Source organism: Heloderma suspectum, chromosome 16 (genome assembly GCF_057233095.1).
Source record: "Heloderma suspectum isolate Gila_16-S chromosome 16, 16-S_ref, whole genome shotgun sequence".
In the NCBI taxonomy this organism is placed as follows: Eukaryota; Metazoa; Chordata; class Lepidosauria; order Squamata; family Helodermatidae; genus Heloderma; species Heloderma suspectum.
The window spans coordinates 17,331,349-17,344,887 of NC_139473.1; the positions used below are offsets into that span (position 1 = coordinate 17,331,349).

At 47.5% G+C, this 13,539-nt stretch overlaps 1 protein-coding gene across 1 annotated transcript in view; it reads left to right on the forward strand.

Annotated features, from left to right (window-relative positions):
• Positions 1-316: 316 nt before the first annotated feature.
• The window catches only part of MYL10 (myosin light chain 10), a 43,964-nt gene continuing 30,741 nt past the window's right edge, over positions 317-13,539 (forward strand). Inside the window, exon 1 of the mRNA XM_084822999.1 lies at positions 317-479. Coding sequence (XP_084679125.1) covers positions 477-479 — 3 coding nt within the window. The 5' untranslated portion in view covers positions 317-476. The remainder of the gene's footprint in view (positions 480-13,539) is intronic.

The window sequence follows — 13,539 nt, forward strand, 5'->3', positions numbered from 1 at the left end:
GCTTTAGACCCATTGATTTCATGACCCATTTTCGTCTGGATCCAATGCACAGGCCAGAATGTATATTCGGTTTTAAAATCTCTCTCTCTCTCTCTCTCATTGTCATGTGTGGATATCCCCCCATCTTTCTGCCTTGTGAAGATCTTGGTGATTAAAAAATTCACTCTGCAACTGCCCTGGGAAGTGTTTGTTTACCTGGAAAGGAGATTGCGCCACCCCACCCCCATCCCAAATGTGGTTTCAACTTTCCTGTTCTACTTATACACTGTGTTAATTCTATGGAAGCAAAACCACGGATGGGCGGGAAATGTTTGGAATAGCACAGAGGACCAGTTGCTGCACTTCTACAAACTTGCATCTATTGTCTAAACTTGGAGCGAGCATATTTTTACTCCCAAATGGTACTATATATAGAGGGACAATAGCCTTTGTGTGGGTTGGTGAGCTGATTGGCAGCGAAGGTGAAGAACGTCAGCATGGTAAGGTCTCTCTCTTTCTTTCTTTCTTTCTTTCTTTCTTTCTTTCTGACAAGCTGAATTCATCTTTAAATTTAACTTTGCACTAATGTCTACCTTCTTTCCACAAGTAATTCCTTCCTTCCTTCCTTCCTTCCTTCCTTCCTTCCTTCCTTCCTTCCTGGGTTGTAGCCATGGGGTGTCCTGTGAGGGCCTCCCCCCCCCCCGGATATTCCAGGCCCTTCCTTGAATTTTCAGCTCTCATTTTCATGTCATTTCATTTATTACATTTCTATACCACCTACTAGGCAAAGCTCTCTGGGTGGTTTACAAAGATTAAACACCTTAAAAATCTATTGTATGAAATATAAACATCACTAACATACAAACATATAAACAGACAACTAGGGATGGAAGGTTCTTGTGTAATCCGCTCTGTATTTTCTAGATTGTCAGGCGTCATCCACTCCATCATTTGCTCATTGGTGGATGCGGGTGTTTTTTTTTACCCTCTCTGGAAAAGTACGCCAAAAAAATCCATCAGAATTTATCGAACTTTTGCTGGCATGTAAGATTTTGCATAGTTTTCCCAGGTCAGCATAAAATCAATGCACAGCACACGCACATACAAAAGATTGCTATACTGCAAAGGCTGAAGAGAGATGCGTAAAATGTTGTGTGTGTGTGTGTGTGTGCGTGTTTAGATGATGCATACATCACTGTATTTTTATGCATCTTTCTTAGTTTTGTATGACCAAAGTTGTGTACAATTCCGGAAAGTTTAAAAAATAGTTTGGAAGTCCATGCAACTTTGAAAAGCTGTCCCTTTGCAGATTCTGTGGGGTGGATTAATAGAAATCCGGTCTCATTTTGATCCATTGCAGATTTCTCTGACATTGCTACAGACAACACACATAAGTACACATGCACACGTGCGCGCACACACACACACACACACACAATGTTAACAATCAACAATAAGAAACCCCACATATTTTAAAAAAGTAAGGCTGCACTCCCATGATCACTTACTGAGGAGCAAGTCCCTTTAAACTCATTGGGTCTTACTTCTGAGTGGACATGTGTAGGATTCCACTGTAAAGCCCTTCAGTGTGTGGATATGCAAGGAAAATGATGTAGGTAGGATTCTTTCTGGTTGCTGGATAAGAAGTAAAATGAAATAAATAAATAGAAAATAAATAAATAAATAAATAAAACCGCCTCTGTCTTCCATTGTTTTACCCAATGCTTGCAAAGGTACTGGAATGGTTGACAAGAACTGTATATAATGCAGACGTTACTTTATTAATATTTAACACGCTTAAATAATTTTAAACATATTAGGCTACTCATATTTAGGTTCTGGCCCATTCATTCATTCATTCATTCATTCATTCATTATTTGTGACACTTATATACCGCTGAATATAATAAAATTGCTCAGTGGTTGACAATAAATGTTAAAATACATTTAAATACAATATTAAAAACACAACATTAAAAACACATCCAACTACAGTAAAACAATTCAAGGAGCACGATTAGTTTACTTACAGCCCGGGGAAAGCCTGGGTGAACAAGTATGTTTACAGGAGGGATTTAAAAGCTGTCTGGTCTTGACCCTGCAGCATGGCCTGAGGGACATGCTGCTCTGGGAAAGCGATGCTGCTGCCTTGGTTCAGCAGGTGGACACTCATGGCCTTGCTAAGGGCCTGCTGCAGTGCTGGGGGCTGCTTGAACACGTTGGCAGGCAGCCCTGATGGGAAGCCAGAGAGCACCGCATTCTGCCCTACCTTGCCTGCCATGAAGTTTGGGTCCTGCTGGGCTTGCTGTTACCGGAGGGCAGCCCCATTCTGGATGGTTAGGGTAGTGTTGTTGGGACCAAATGGTTTGGGAGTGATCTGATACAACTTCTGCTGGTCTGGGCTGAATTGGTCTGAGTATCTGGTGAACGATCGCATTTTGGGCCTGTACCCGTGGGCTGCTCAAGTTTGACGTAACCATGAGCGGCTGGGAGCCCTGTGTGGCAGACACACTCTCAAACATGGAGCTTCTGTTCAGTGTTGTCGTGACCACTGTGGGGAGGTTCTTCTGGCTGACAAGGCCTGCATTCTGTGGAGACACCCTGGATGGCACCTTTTCTGCCTCCCTAACTGCATGAGGGAGGGTTTTCTGGAGGGTGGGCGCGACCACTGAGAAGGCCCACGATCGAGGTATAGCGTGGTGCTATTCCATTCATTTTGGAATGACCGGCAAGGCCTCCTCTGACGATCTTAAAGGTTGCCTGGGTATGTACAAGGGAAGGCGGTCTGCTAGGTATCCTGCTCCCAAGTTGTTTAGGGCTTTATATGACAATAACAGTATTGTGTTCATGGTTCGGTAGCTAATCAGCTGCCAGTTCAGTTCTTTGTCTGCACTGGCTGCCCTTACACTAGGGATGGATGAACTTGCCCAAGTTGGCCTCATGTGCCGCTCACTGGACCCCTGCCGGGTGGCCGGCTGCCCTTGCTCGCCCATTTAGGCGTTTGACGAGTGCTATTAAGTCTCCACCGTGCCCGGCCTTCTCTTCTCCAGGAAAAACAAACCCATTTCTAGGCTGTGCACCACTTTGGCTCCAGAGCTGAATTCTGAGATGAAGTGGGCTGCTTCGGGCTGCACCTGAAGCGGGGCGGGATCGGCCCGAAGCAACCTGAAGTGGGCTGCGTTGCTCGGAAGTGCTTTGGCATGCTTCAGGATGATCTGGAAGCCCAGCTGCCCTTCTGCCCAGCTGCGTGCCCAGCCATGCGCCCAGCCGCCCCTCTGCACAGCCACATGCCACCCAGCAGCGCGAGCCTACTGCTCCATACCTGGATCCTCGGGACTTGCGCTGGCAGCTGTCAGTCTCTTCGAGGCAGTTGCCGCTGCGACTTCCTCTATTTCCAGAAATTGAATCCAGTGCAAATGGCGGCTGTAAGGCCGTCATCTACACAACATTACAGGGGTTTACGCCTGTAATGTTGTGTAGATGATGACCTTACAGTTGTCATTTGAGCAGGATTCAATTTACAGAAATAAAGGAAGTCGCCAAATGGCGACTGTCTTGAAGAGGCCAACGGCGCACACCCTGAGGGTCCAGGTAAGGCACAGGGGGCACATGCAGTTTGGGTGGTAGTGGCAGGGGGAAGAGCCCACTTCAGCCACCCGAATCCCACCCCGGAGCTCGAAGCAGGTCAGGTTGGACTTGAAGTGGCCTGGAGCAGGTTGAGCCCACCTCGGAAGCCCCAGAGCACCCTCTGAGGTGGGTCAGGGGGTCCCTGCACAGCCCTACCCATTTCCCTCAACCTTTCTCAGATGACTTATTTTCCACACCCTCAATTATCTTTGCTGCCGTCCTCCAAACTTGTTCCAAAATATAACAGATTAGATCCAGACTTAGTCATGCTTAGAATAGACCCAATCAATGGGACCAAAATTAATTGTGCCTAAGATGCAAGCACCATCGATGACTAACTGACAATCCCATTGATTTCAATGGGTCTACTTTAAGCATGACTAAGTTTTGATCCCTAATAATACTAATACTAAGAATAAGTATCCGTGAAGATGATGATAATTCTCTGTACTTCAGAAAATATTTACTGAAGCACCTGGAGTCTCAAGAAAGCATCTGATAAATTTAAAAGGGTGGAAGGAAGGGGGGAAAAAGCACCCGCCCCAAACCCGAATAATGATTGTAATATTCCTAATGAAAGCAACGCGAGGATGTCTATACATAAGGAAACGATCATTCTGTATTAATCATGGAGAAAAGTGCATGTAATTATGCTAAATGAACTCTGCAGGAAGGCTTCCCTCTCTCCCACCTCCCCTCGCGGCTCCCCACCTCTTACACTTTACAATGTCTTAAAGGCCTTATAAATATTACTGAGGTTTTATGGCATAATGTTTCAGTTCTTCTGTAATGCCACTTTCAAAGGATTACTGGAGACAAAACACTGCTGTCAGAAATAATGCAGTAATCATTACAAGTTGCAGGAGCCCATAATATGGAGAGGGCCGAGGAGAAGGAGGATGGGAGAGAAATTTGCAGACCACACAAACACTGCTCTAGGAACTATCGGATATCTGCAGAAAGCAGGCTAGCAGGGCCTGCTCTAGAGCTGAGGGGAACCTCTTGGTCCTGCTCTGGAAAGTTCTGGAAGAGCCCAGGATGAATCCATTCTGCTACCGGAGTAGGTGGTAGGTTCTGCAATGGATCCCAGTTCTCCAATAGAGAACGAAGTAATCTCTGTGTATAGGGATCTGTAAGGGTGTGACCCTATGCATGTTTAGATAGGAAAAAAAGGCCTACAACTCCCAGCATGCCCCAGCCAGGATGGCTGGCTGGGGCATGCTGGGAGTTGTAGGCCTTCTTTCTGTCTTAACATGCATAGGAGTGTGCCTTAAACCTTAAAAGGCAAGAGATGCTTTCACCTATGACAATGGGCAAACCTGACTTTGGCCACTGAGTGTATAGTTGCCAGGGAGCTGCAAGTAATCCAGATTCCCAGAGAAGGGCACGATGTACTGTATGTGCATGAAATGCACATGCTCAGTGCCTTAATGCCAAAGCCCTCTTTCCCCGTCTCACTCCCCTCACCCCTGCATAGTCAGCACAGACTCCTGAGACATGGTGGATCTTCATGGAGCATAGTCTTATTAACCAGATGGTCCTGCAACAAAATGCTGCAGTTCTAGCCATGCCACTCCATCATCCCACCCAGTGGAGGCTCTTGGCTCCAGTTTCGGAGGGGCGGTGATTCCATTCTGGGTTTTAGATAGAACCAGCCAGGACTCTAAAGGTGCTATCCAAGGTGTCGAGCCCATTTCTGGGAGAGGATGCAGCACCTTGGAGAGCACCTTTTGAGTCCTCACTAAAACGCAGAATTGAATCACGCCCCCTCCAGAACTGGAACCACCGGCCTTCACTGCCCTCCCCCTGCCCAAGTCAGTCATCATTCTGTGGCCACTGAGCATGCTGAGACCTCATGAGCAGACCTTATTTTTTCCTTAGTTTGTCCTTCTGCCAAGCCTGCTGATACCTCCCTCTAGTTCAGGGGGTCCCCAACCTTTTTGGAGCCATGGGCACATTTGGGAATTTGAGAAATTGCTGTGGGCGCCACCACAAAATGGCTTCCTTGGAAGATGTGGGGTTGGCTAGTCAAAGGAGGTGGTGGCGGTGGGAGAAATAGTGAGACCAGAGGCTGGGAGGGAGAAACAGCAAGGCAAAAGGGTGGAAGTGAGAGAAAGAGCAAGGCTGGAAACTAGGAGGGGGAAAACAGCAAGGTAAAGAAGTGGGGAGAGAAATAGTGAAACTACAGGCTGGGAGGGAGGGGGAAACAGCACGGCAAAGGGGTAGAGGAGAGAGAAAGAGCAAGGCAAAAGACTAGGGGAGGAGAAAAAGTCAGCTGGGGACAGGGAAGGGAGAGAAATAGTGAAGAAAGGGGTTGGGGAGAAAGAGCAAGGCTAGAAACGAGTGGGAGAAGCGGTGATGTAAAAGGGTGAGTGGAAGACAAAGAACAAGGCTAGGGCCTAAGAAAGGAGAGAAAAAGCGAATAAAGGGGTTTGGTCAAGAGAAAGAGCAAAGCTGAAGGCTGGGAGAGACAAGAGAGAGAGCAAAAGTCTGTGTGGATGGAAGAAGATGGGGCCCAGAAGCAACTCTTTCCTTCTCTTCTTGCTTGTTGAAGAGCTGATCAGTGCCAGGTTCAGGAACAGGAAAGAGAACCCTGACAGTTTTCAAGTTTCTTTTAATTAAAAATAATTCTTTGAAGGGGGCAGTGAGATGCATGGTGCCGTCGGAGACCCCCATGGGGGCCTTGGGGACCCCTGCTCCAGTGTGTGGTCGTACTGTTTTGGCTACAAAAGCATCGAGACCCAGAGCCTGAACATTGGAAACAGAAGGAACAATGGCTGTTAGAAACAACAACAGTGTAGAACACACAGGTTCAGTGCCCGTGAATGCCAGATGCTGGTGAGCTACAGTTTTCCAGCTCTACTTCTGGGCTTCCTGAAAGCTTCCTGAAGCCTGGTGGATGAGATGGACCCTTGGTTTGGACTTGCAGGGGTGTTCTTATTCAAAGAGGATCAGGCACATTGATGGAGGAGGAGAGGTCTCTCAATGGCTATTAGATACGCTAATGTCTAATTACTGTAGCTCAACAATCGAGCATGTGCTTTGCGTGCAGACGGTCCCAGGTTCAACTAGGGATGTCGTGGGCATCCGGCTCAAGGCCTGGCAGGAAATCGCCCCCTGGATGCCAGTCCACAGATCTGCATGCTTGCCCGGCTCAGCGTGCGCTGAGTCGGGCAAGTGCAGGGATTCCTGATCCCTCGCCAAGTCGCAACATGGCGGCTTGGCCTTTGTCGTAAAGGCTGCTTTTACACAAATGGCGGCCACAAAGCATCCATTTAGGCAAGACTGCAGGCAAAATGGCCATTTACGCCTGTAATCGTGCATAACTGGTTGCTTTATGGCCACCATTTGCATAAAATTGGCCGTTACGAAAAAGGCCAAGCTGCCATTTTTACACAGAACGGTGGCTCGGCGAGGGATCGGGTGGCCGTGCGCCACTCTCTGGGTGCTCGCGGACTGCCCAGCAACTTGCCACACATGGTGAGCAGGGGCAGGTGGCCACTGGGGGTTCACCCATCCCTAGGTTCAATCCCCAGATTCTCCAGGTAAGGCGTGGAAAGAATCTTGCCTGAAGCCCTGGAGTGCCATTGCTGCCAGGCAGTGTTGACAATACTGGGCTAGATGGGACAAGGGTCTGGCTCAGTCTAAGGCGGCTTGCTGTGTTCCTATGATAGTTAAATGGAACCTCCATGTTTACAAGCACTCTGCATCTGAATACCAGGTGCTGGGGAGAAAACACCAGGGAAGGCCAGCACCTTTATATCTTGCTTGTGGGCTTCCCAAAGTTATCTGGTTGGCCACTAAAGGGAAACAGGATCAGTGGAGGAAACAGGATTACGTAGACTACCCATGCCAAAATAAGGAACGCATATGGCAGTGCTCATGGGCACCGCCATTTGCGTATGTGCTTTCCCCCCCCCCCCAAAGTCAGCCGTGAAAGGCTATGTAAGGATTTACGTAGCCTATCACGGTGTTTTTTGAAAATCTAGCCGTGATAGGCTACGTAAATCTTTATGTAGCCTATCACATTTGTGGGTTTGTTTGTTTTTTACACTTGGAAATGGTGGCGGCAGCAGCCGGTCGGAAGACCGGCCGCCACCGCCGCCGAACCGCCGCCGGGAGCCACCGCCAGGAGGGACATTCGCCAAAGGTAAGTCCCATCCTGGGGCGTGACGAGGGGGGTGGCGGACCATTTCTCCACCAATTTCAGGGGGCCTAATGCATTGGCATTTGGCCTCCCAGAGATTCGTGGAGAAATTCTCTGACATCCCCACTCCAGGGTGGATACGGGGCTCGCTTCCTGATCCCTAGCTGTGAGCACAGATCTTGTCGTGTAAGCAAAGAACTCCAGGCCCCACACTCTTCCCCCCTACCCTGCCCCAAATACTTCAATAAACCAAACACGAATCTGTGCTACAAAACACCCGAACACAAAACTCGATGGCCTTGTAGGCCCCTTCCAACCCTACTATGCTGTGAAAACCCTTCCCCATTCCTGAATACCCACCAAGAGTCACTCCGTCGGCATGTGTCTTGACATCATAAACCGAGACACTTGGATTAGATTTATCATCTAATTATAGCAGAACGGGAAAAGGGAGAATAAGAAATGATCAGAGGTATGGAATGCCGTCCATAAAAGGAGAGGATCAAACGATTGTAGCACACTGGATTGAAACGGAATCCCGTGGGAGGGAAGAACGGAGAGGATAGGTGGTGTGTGGCTGTCTAGGTGGCTGCCTAGGGCAGCACTTCTGAACAGGTTGCGTGTTGGCTCACTGCCTGAAACACAGGATGGCAGAAGGGGTCTGGCCCTCATATCTGTCAGCCTCCTCAGCTATTCTTTTTAAGAAGGCTACAGGGGACGTGATTTGGCCAACATTGGTTGAAGTCAGGGGATGAGGCTTGTGAATTTGAGTGCCCCCCTCTGCCCCAGTGGTGCCGTCAGGCCAGGACTCCGGGGCAGAAGTCAAGGGCCCCACATATAAGAATCAACAGCCCTCGCCCCCCATGCAACAGGGCTGGTGAACATTTTTTGAAGTGATGCACATTAACATCCAAAGAGCCCAGGTTTAAAAATTACCTACTTGCACCACTGGGCACTGTCACAACCGCTCAGAACCCAGAATCCTCTGGGCATCCGGGGATACTGAAGAGCCAATCCCATGGTAGTGCTTTGTATATATGTCCCAGATCTGCTTCTCTCCCTCTCTGTGGGCAGCCCTCTCTTTTCCACAGGCAAAAATAGGAAAACGCTCGCAACGCACCAGTTGATAGAGAAAAACACACAATACATCTCACCCTAGTGGGGAAGATGCGACCAGGTGACCTGTGTCCAAGTGCTTATATCTAGTGCCCCTCCCTTCTTATGGTTCTTTATCTTGAAACCAGACCTGGACCAGGCAGTCTTTCAGAGAGGACAGTCCTCTATTTGGCCACCCTATATTGATTCCCAGCACCTTGTCAAATTTGGTCCAACAGAGAAGACATCTCCGAGCATGTATTTCTCACCACTCTGTTCTCCAAGGATGGCGAATGCATCTCTGCTCAGAAATCAACTGCTGTGGGTTAGTTACTCTCTCCCCCGCCCCTCGCCCACCACGGCAGAGACCTTACCTTGCCCTGAACGGCGGTGCTGAGTCACGGTGCTATCCGTTTATTTGTGTCGGTCTGTTGCCCTCATTTTCTCTGACTTCCTGACCCTGGCAGCCAGGAGAAATGTAAAGAATTCTCTCAAAGGAAACCTAGCTAAAAAAATCCCACACTAATGCAAATAAGCTTCCCTCTGCTCCCCCAGCCACACAAAAAAACCCTAAACAAAATCCTTGGCTAGCTTGGTGCGACTTCAGGTCAGTCTTTGCTTTCATCTTTACACGGTGATTTATTATTTTTGTGTATGGAAGTAACAGCCATCGAAAACCCTTAAATATTTGGGCCAGTTCAGTGTTCTGAACATTAGGGGACATGAGGAAAGAATACAGTCTCTTTAGAGGCGTTGCTGCATTTTGCATTCAGTGTGTGTGTCAGAGAGGTCACAGGAGGATTGGACAACACCCCAGCCAGGAAGCATAACTGTGTCTCTTAAACAAGAACAGACACACAAGAAACCTCCAGCTCCATCCAGATTACAACTGCATCAACTGAAGGGAGGGAGAAATTGGTTTGTTCCACATTTTAATGCAAACCTATCTCATCTACAGTTCCTTAAGGAAAGCAAAGCAAAGCAAAGCAAAGCAAAGCAGGATATGTAAACAGAAGGACACCCTCAATATTTGCAGTTCTCCGTATTTTACAATGCAGTTCAGAAATCAAATATGCCATCAAAATGTGCATACAAAAACGTGCATATTAGGGGAAAGCGAGCACAAAAAAGGCATACATTAGTGAAATCAATGCACAAAATGTGTTATATGCAGGAAAACTGCCTGCAAAAATGGGTGTTGGGCAAAATTGCATAGCAAAATGTGTACATGAGGAGAAATGCGCATAAAACTGAATATGAATTTTTGCGTAAACTTAAAAAAAATGTCTCAAGCTAATGCAGAGATGGGACAGAACAAACAGTATTGGTAAAATGACAAATGGAGAGAAACTGCAATTGACAGATGTATCTATTCCTAGTCCAGCACCACCAAGTGACTAAACTATATAATGACACTATCCACACTGAAGTGTTTCTGGAATGACAATATGCCTAATAATAACAATAGCAACAATCATAACAGAGCAACCCAGTGAAGGAGAGGGAGAATCAATGCCAGAATTGCTGCTCACTTTCTAATGAGTAGTAAACACCTGGCTTTGGTCTTAATTACGGCTAGGGCTGTTGGAGAAATCTGCAATGGAACCAAATGAGTTCAGATTTTCATGAATCTGAGCCACAAATTCTGCAGCGGACTGGCTTTTCCCCTGTCAGGTGTGTATTCCGCAGACTTGCAGACCATTTTCCTAACTTGCCCAAATTTTGCACAAATTTCATTGTAGAAAAATATGCAAAATAACAGTAAAAAAGTGGCCAAAAATGCACATTTTCCCCATAGGCTAAAGCATGAAAATGCACATTTTGGGGGCATCCATGCATTTTTGCAAGTGCAAATTTGGAAACAAAAAAATCCAATTCCGTCCATGGGTGGATGATGGAATGAAAGAAGCCTGACAATCCAGGAAACATAGACGGAATGGATTTCACACAGTCTGTACATCCCTACTTATGGCTCATCCTATTGTTTTGGCAGCTGAACTGTTGGTCATATTATGCATTTTCTTTTTAAAGAAAATCATTAGGACTTTTATTTTGGCATATAGCTTGTGTGCTTGTATTTTGCTTTAGTTTCATGATGATAATTGCTTCTATACTGTTAGCTGTCTTGGAGGCCTACTAGACTAAGCACAATCCTAACTATGTGTACTAAGAAGGAAGCCTCATTCAATTCAGTGGGACTTATTCCCTGGTCAGTGTAGGATTGCCCCCTAAAAGGTAGGCTAAAAGCGTTAAAAAAATGAGTATGTAAATAATGCATTATAATTATTCTTTATCTAACACTAGGTGCATGGGCTGCGGTGGCTTAGTGGTTAAGACGCTGAACTGCAGACCGGAAGGTCGGCAGGTCAGCAGTTCGAGACCTGAGTGCCGCGTGACAGAGTGAGCTCCCGTCTTCAGTCCCAGCTCCTGCCAACCTAGCAGTTCGAAAGCAAGAAATTGCAAGTAGATAAATAGGTACCGCCTCGGCGGGAAAGGTAGCAGCGTTCCGTGCACCTCGGTGTTCAGTCATGCCGGCCACATGACCACGGAAGCGTCTTCGGACAGCGCTGGCTCTTCGGCTTAGAAACGGGGATGAGCACCGCACCCTAGAGTCGGACACGACTGGTTGGGGACACCTTTACCTTTTTAACACTAGGTGCTGTGAATAATCTTTTCCTCATGCTTATTTTTTTACTTTATTTAAAAGATTGACATGTGTCCTTCCAAAAAGCATCCTTCTCATTGTTTGCAATAGTTTCTGTTTCCTGAATGGGTGTAAGTTTTAAAATCTTATGGTTTATTTTCCTCTTCAACATGACCATTCAAAGCAGGGGTAGGGAACATATTCTTCTGTCAAGGGCATGGGGATAATTGGTTGGAGCTTGCATGCCAATGGTGGGTCGGGTCAAAGCCTGTGGTGGGTGGGGCCACCCCCCCTCTCCAACATGCAGGACCGGCCTTAGGGGTGGGCGAGCTGGGTGGTTGCTGATGGGGGTGCCAACTTGAGCTCGGTGGCGGTGTTTTCAAATGTACTGTCTGCAGTGCTAGGGTGGCAAAAACAAATGCCTGTCACCTTCTTTTCAAGGTTCTACTTGGGTCCTAACTGCAAAAACGATCTTCCTTCAATTAGCTTTAAAGCTTCCTTCAGTTAGCCATCCCCCCGCCCCCATTTCCACTTCAATGTCATTTGCGCTAGGTAAAAGCGGTGCAGCACAGCTTGACTTCGAGGCAATATTACCAAGCACTTATCATTTCAAAAACTGTAAACTCTATAAGCATTATATAAATATTAGTGGAATAAAGCTGTAAGCTGTAAGAGGTCAGCTGGATACCTTCTTTATTTATAACTTTTCTTTATTATTTTTAAAGATAAAAGCAATGAGCATTCTAAAATAAAGAATGCTTACCGAAAGACAAGAGGCTACAAAACAAAACAAAAAATAAAAGTGAAACGCGCGATGGTTCTGCTGTGCTGCATCGTGCGCTGCCGCTGCTCAGAGTGTGGCGTTTCCAGTAGGCAAGGTGGAGCTGCTGGCGAGAATTCTCAGATGTAGCCTGTGCATGCAATAATTCTCACATTTGGCCCCCAGCTTTGTACCCATATGCATGGGTCCTTGTAGGGGGCAGCAGCAGCGCCCATAACATCACACCTGCACCAGTCCCCATAAACCCTCTCGGTGGCCCTGCAAAGCTGACCATGGGTGGGGAGAGGCACCAAAGTCACTCTTTGCCCAGGGCACTGTTTGTTGTAGGGCTAGTCCTGCAGACACCCCTTCTCTCTTTCTCTCTTTCTCTCTCTCTCTCTCTGACACCCCTTCACTCTCTCCCTCTCCCTCACACCCCTTCCCTCTCTCTCACTCTCTGACACTCCTTCCCTCTCTCCCTCTCCCTCTCCCTGATACCCCTTCCCCCTCTCTCACTCTGACACTCCTTCCCTCTCTCTCTCACTCTCTGACACGCCTTCTCACTGTCTGACACCCCTTCTCTCTCCTTCTCCCTGATACCCCTTCCCTCTCTCTCACTCTCTGACACGCCTTCTCACTCTCTGACACCCCTTCTCTCTCCCTCTCTCTGATACCCCTTCCCTCTCTCTCACTCTCTGACACGCCTTCTCACTCTCTGACACCCCTTCTCTCTCCTTCTCCCTGATACCCCTTCCCTCTCTCTCACTCTCTGACACGCCTTCTCACTGTCTGACACCCCTTCTCTCTCCTTCTCCCTGATACCCCTTCCCTCTCTCTCACTCTCTGACACGCCTTCTCACTCTCTGACACCCCTTCTCTCTCCCTCTCTCTGATACCCCTTCCCTCTCTCTCACTCTCTGACACGCCTTCTCACTCTCTGACACGCCTTCTCTCTCTTTCACTCTCTGACACCTCTTCTCTCTCCCGCGCTCTTGCCCAAGAAATCGCTCTTGCCCAAGGCCTCAACGGATCACTTGAAATTAGAATGCATGAAATTAAGCAGAGGGCCTCATGAGGATCCAGGGTTACAGGTTTCCCACCCCTGTTGTAAAGTACAAGATGGCTGTCCACCTTCGCCTGTCATTATACTAGCAGGATCTCTGGTGCAAGATTTTCTTCATTTCTCATGCTGATATCACTCCAAGATGTGAGACGTTACCCACAATTCAGACCAACCTTCCTCAGTGAGGATGGTCCTCCTCTTATGATGATTCTTCCTTTTAATTT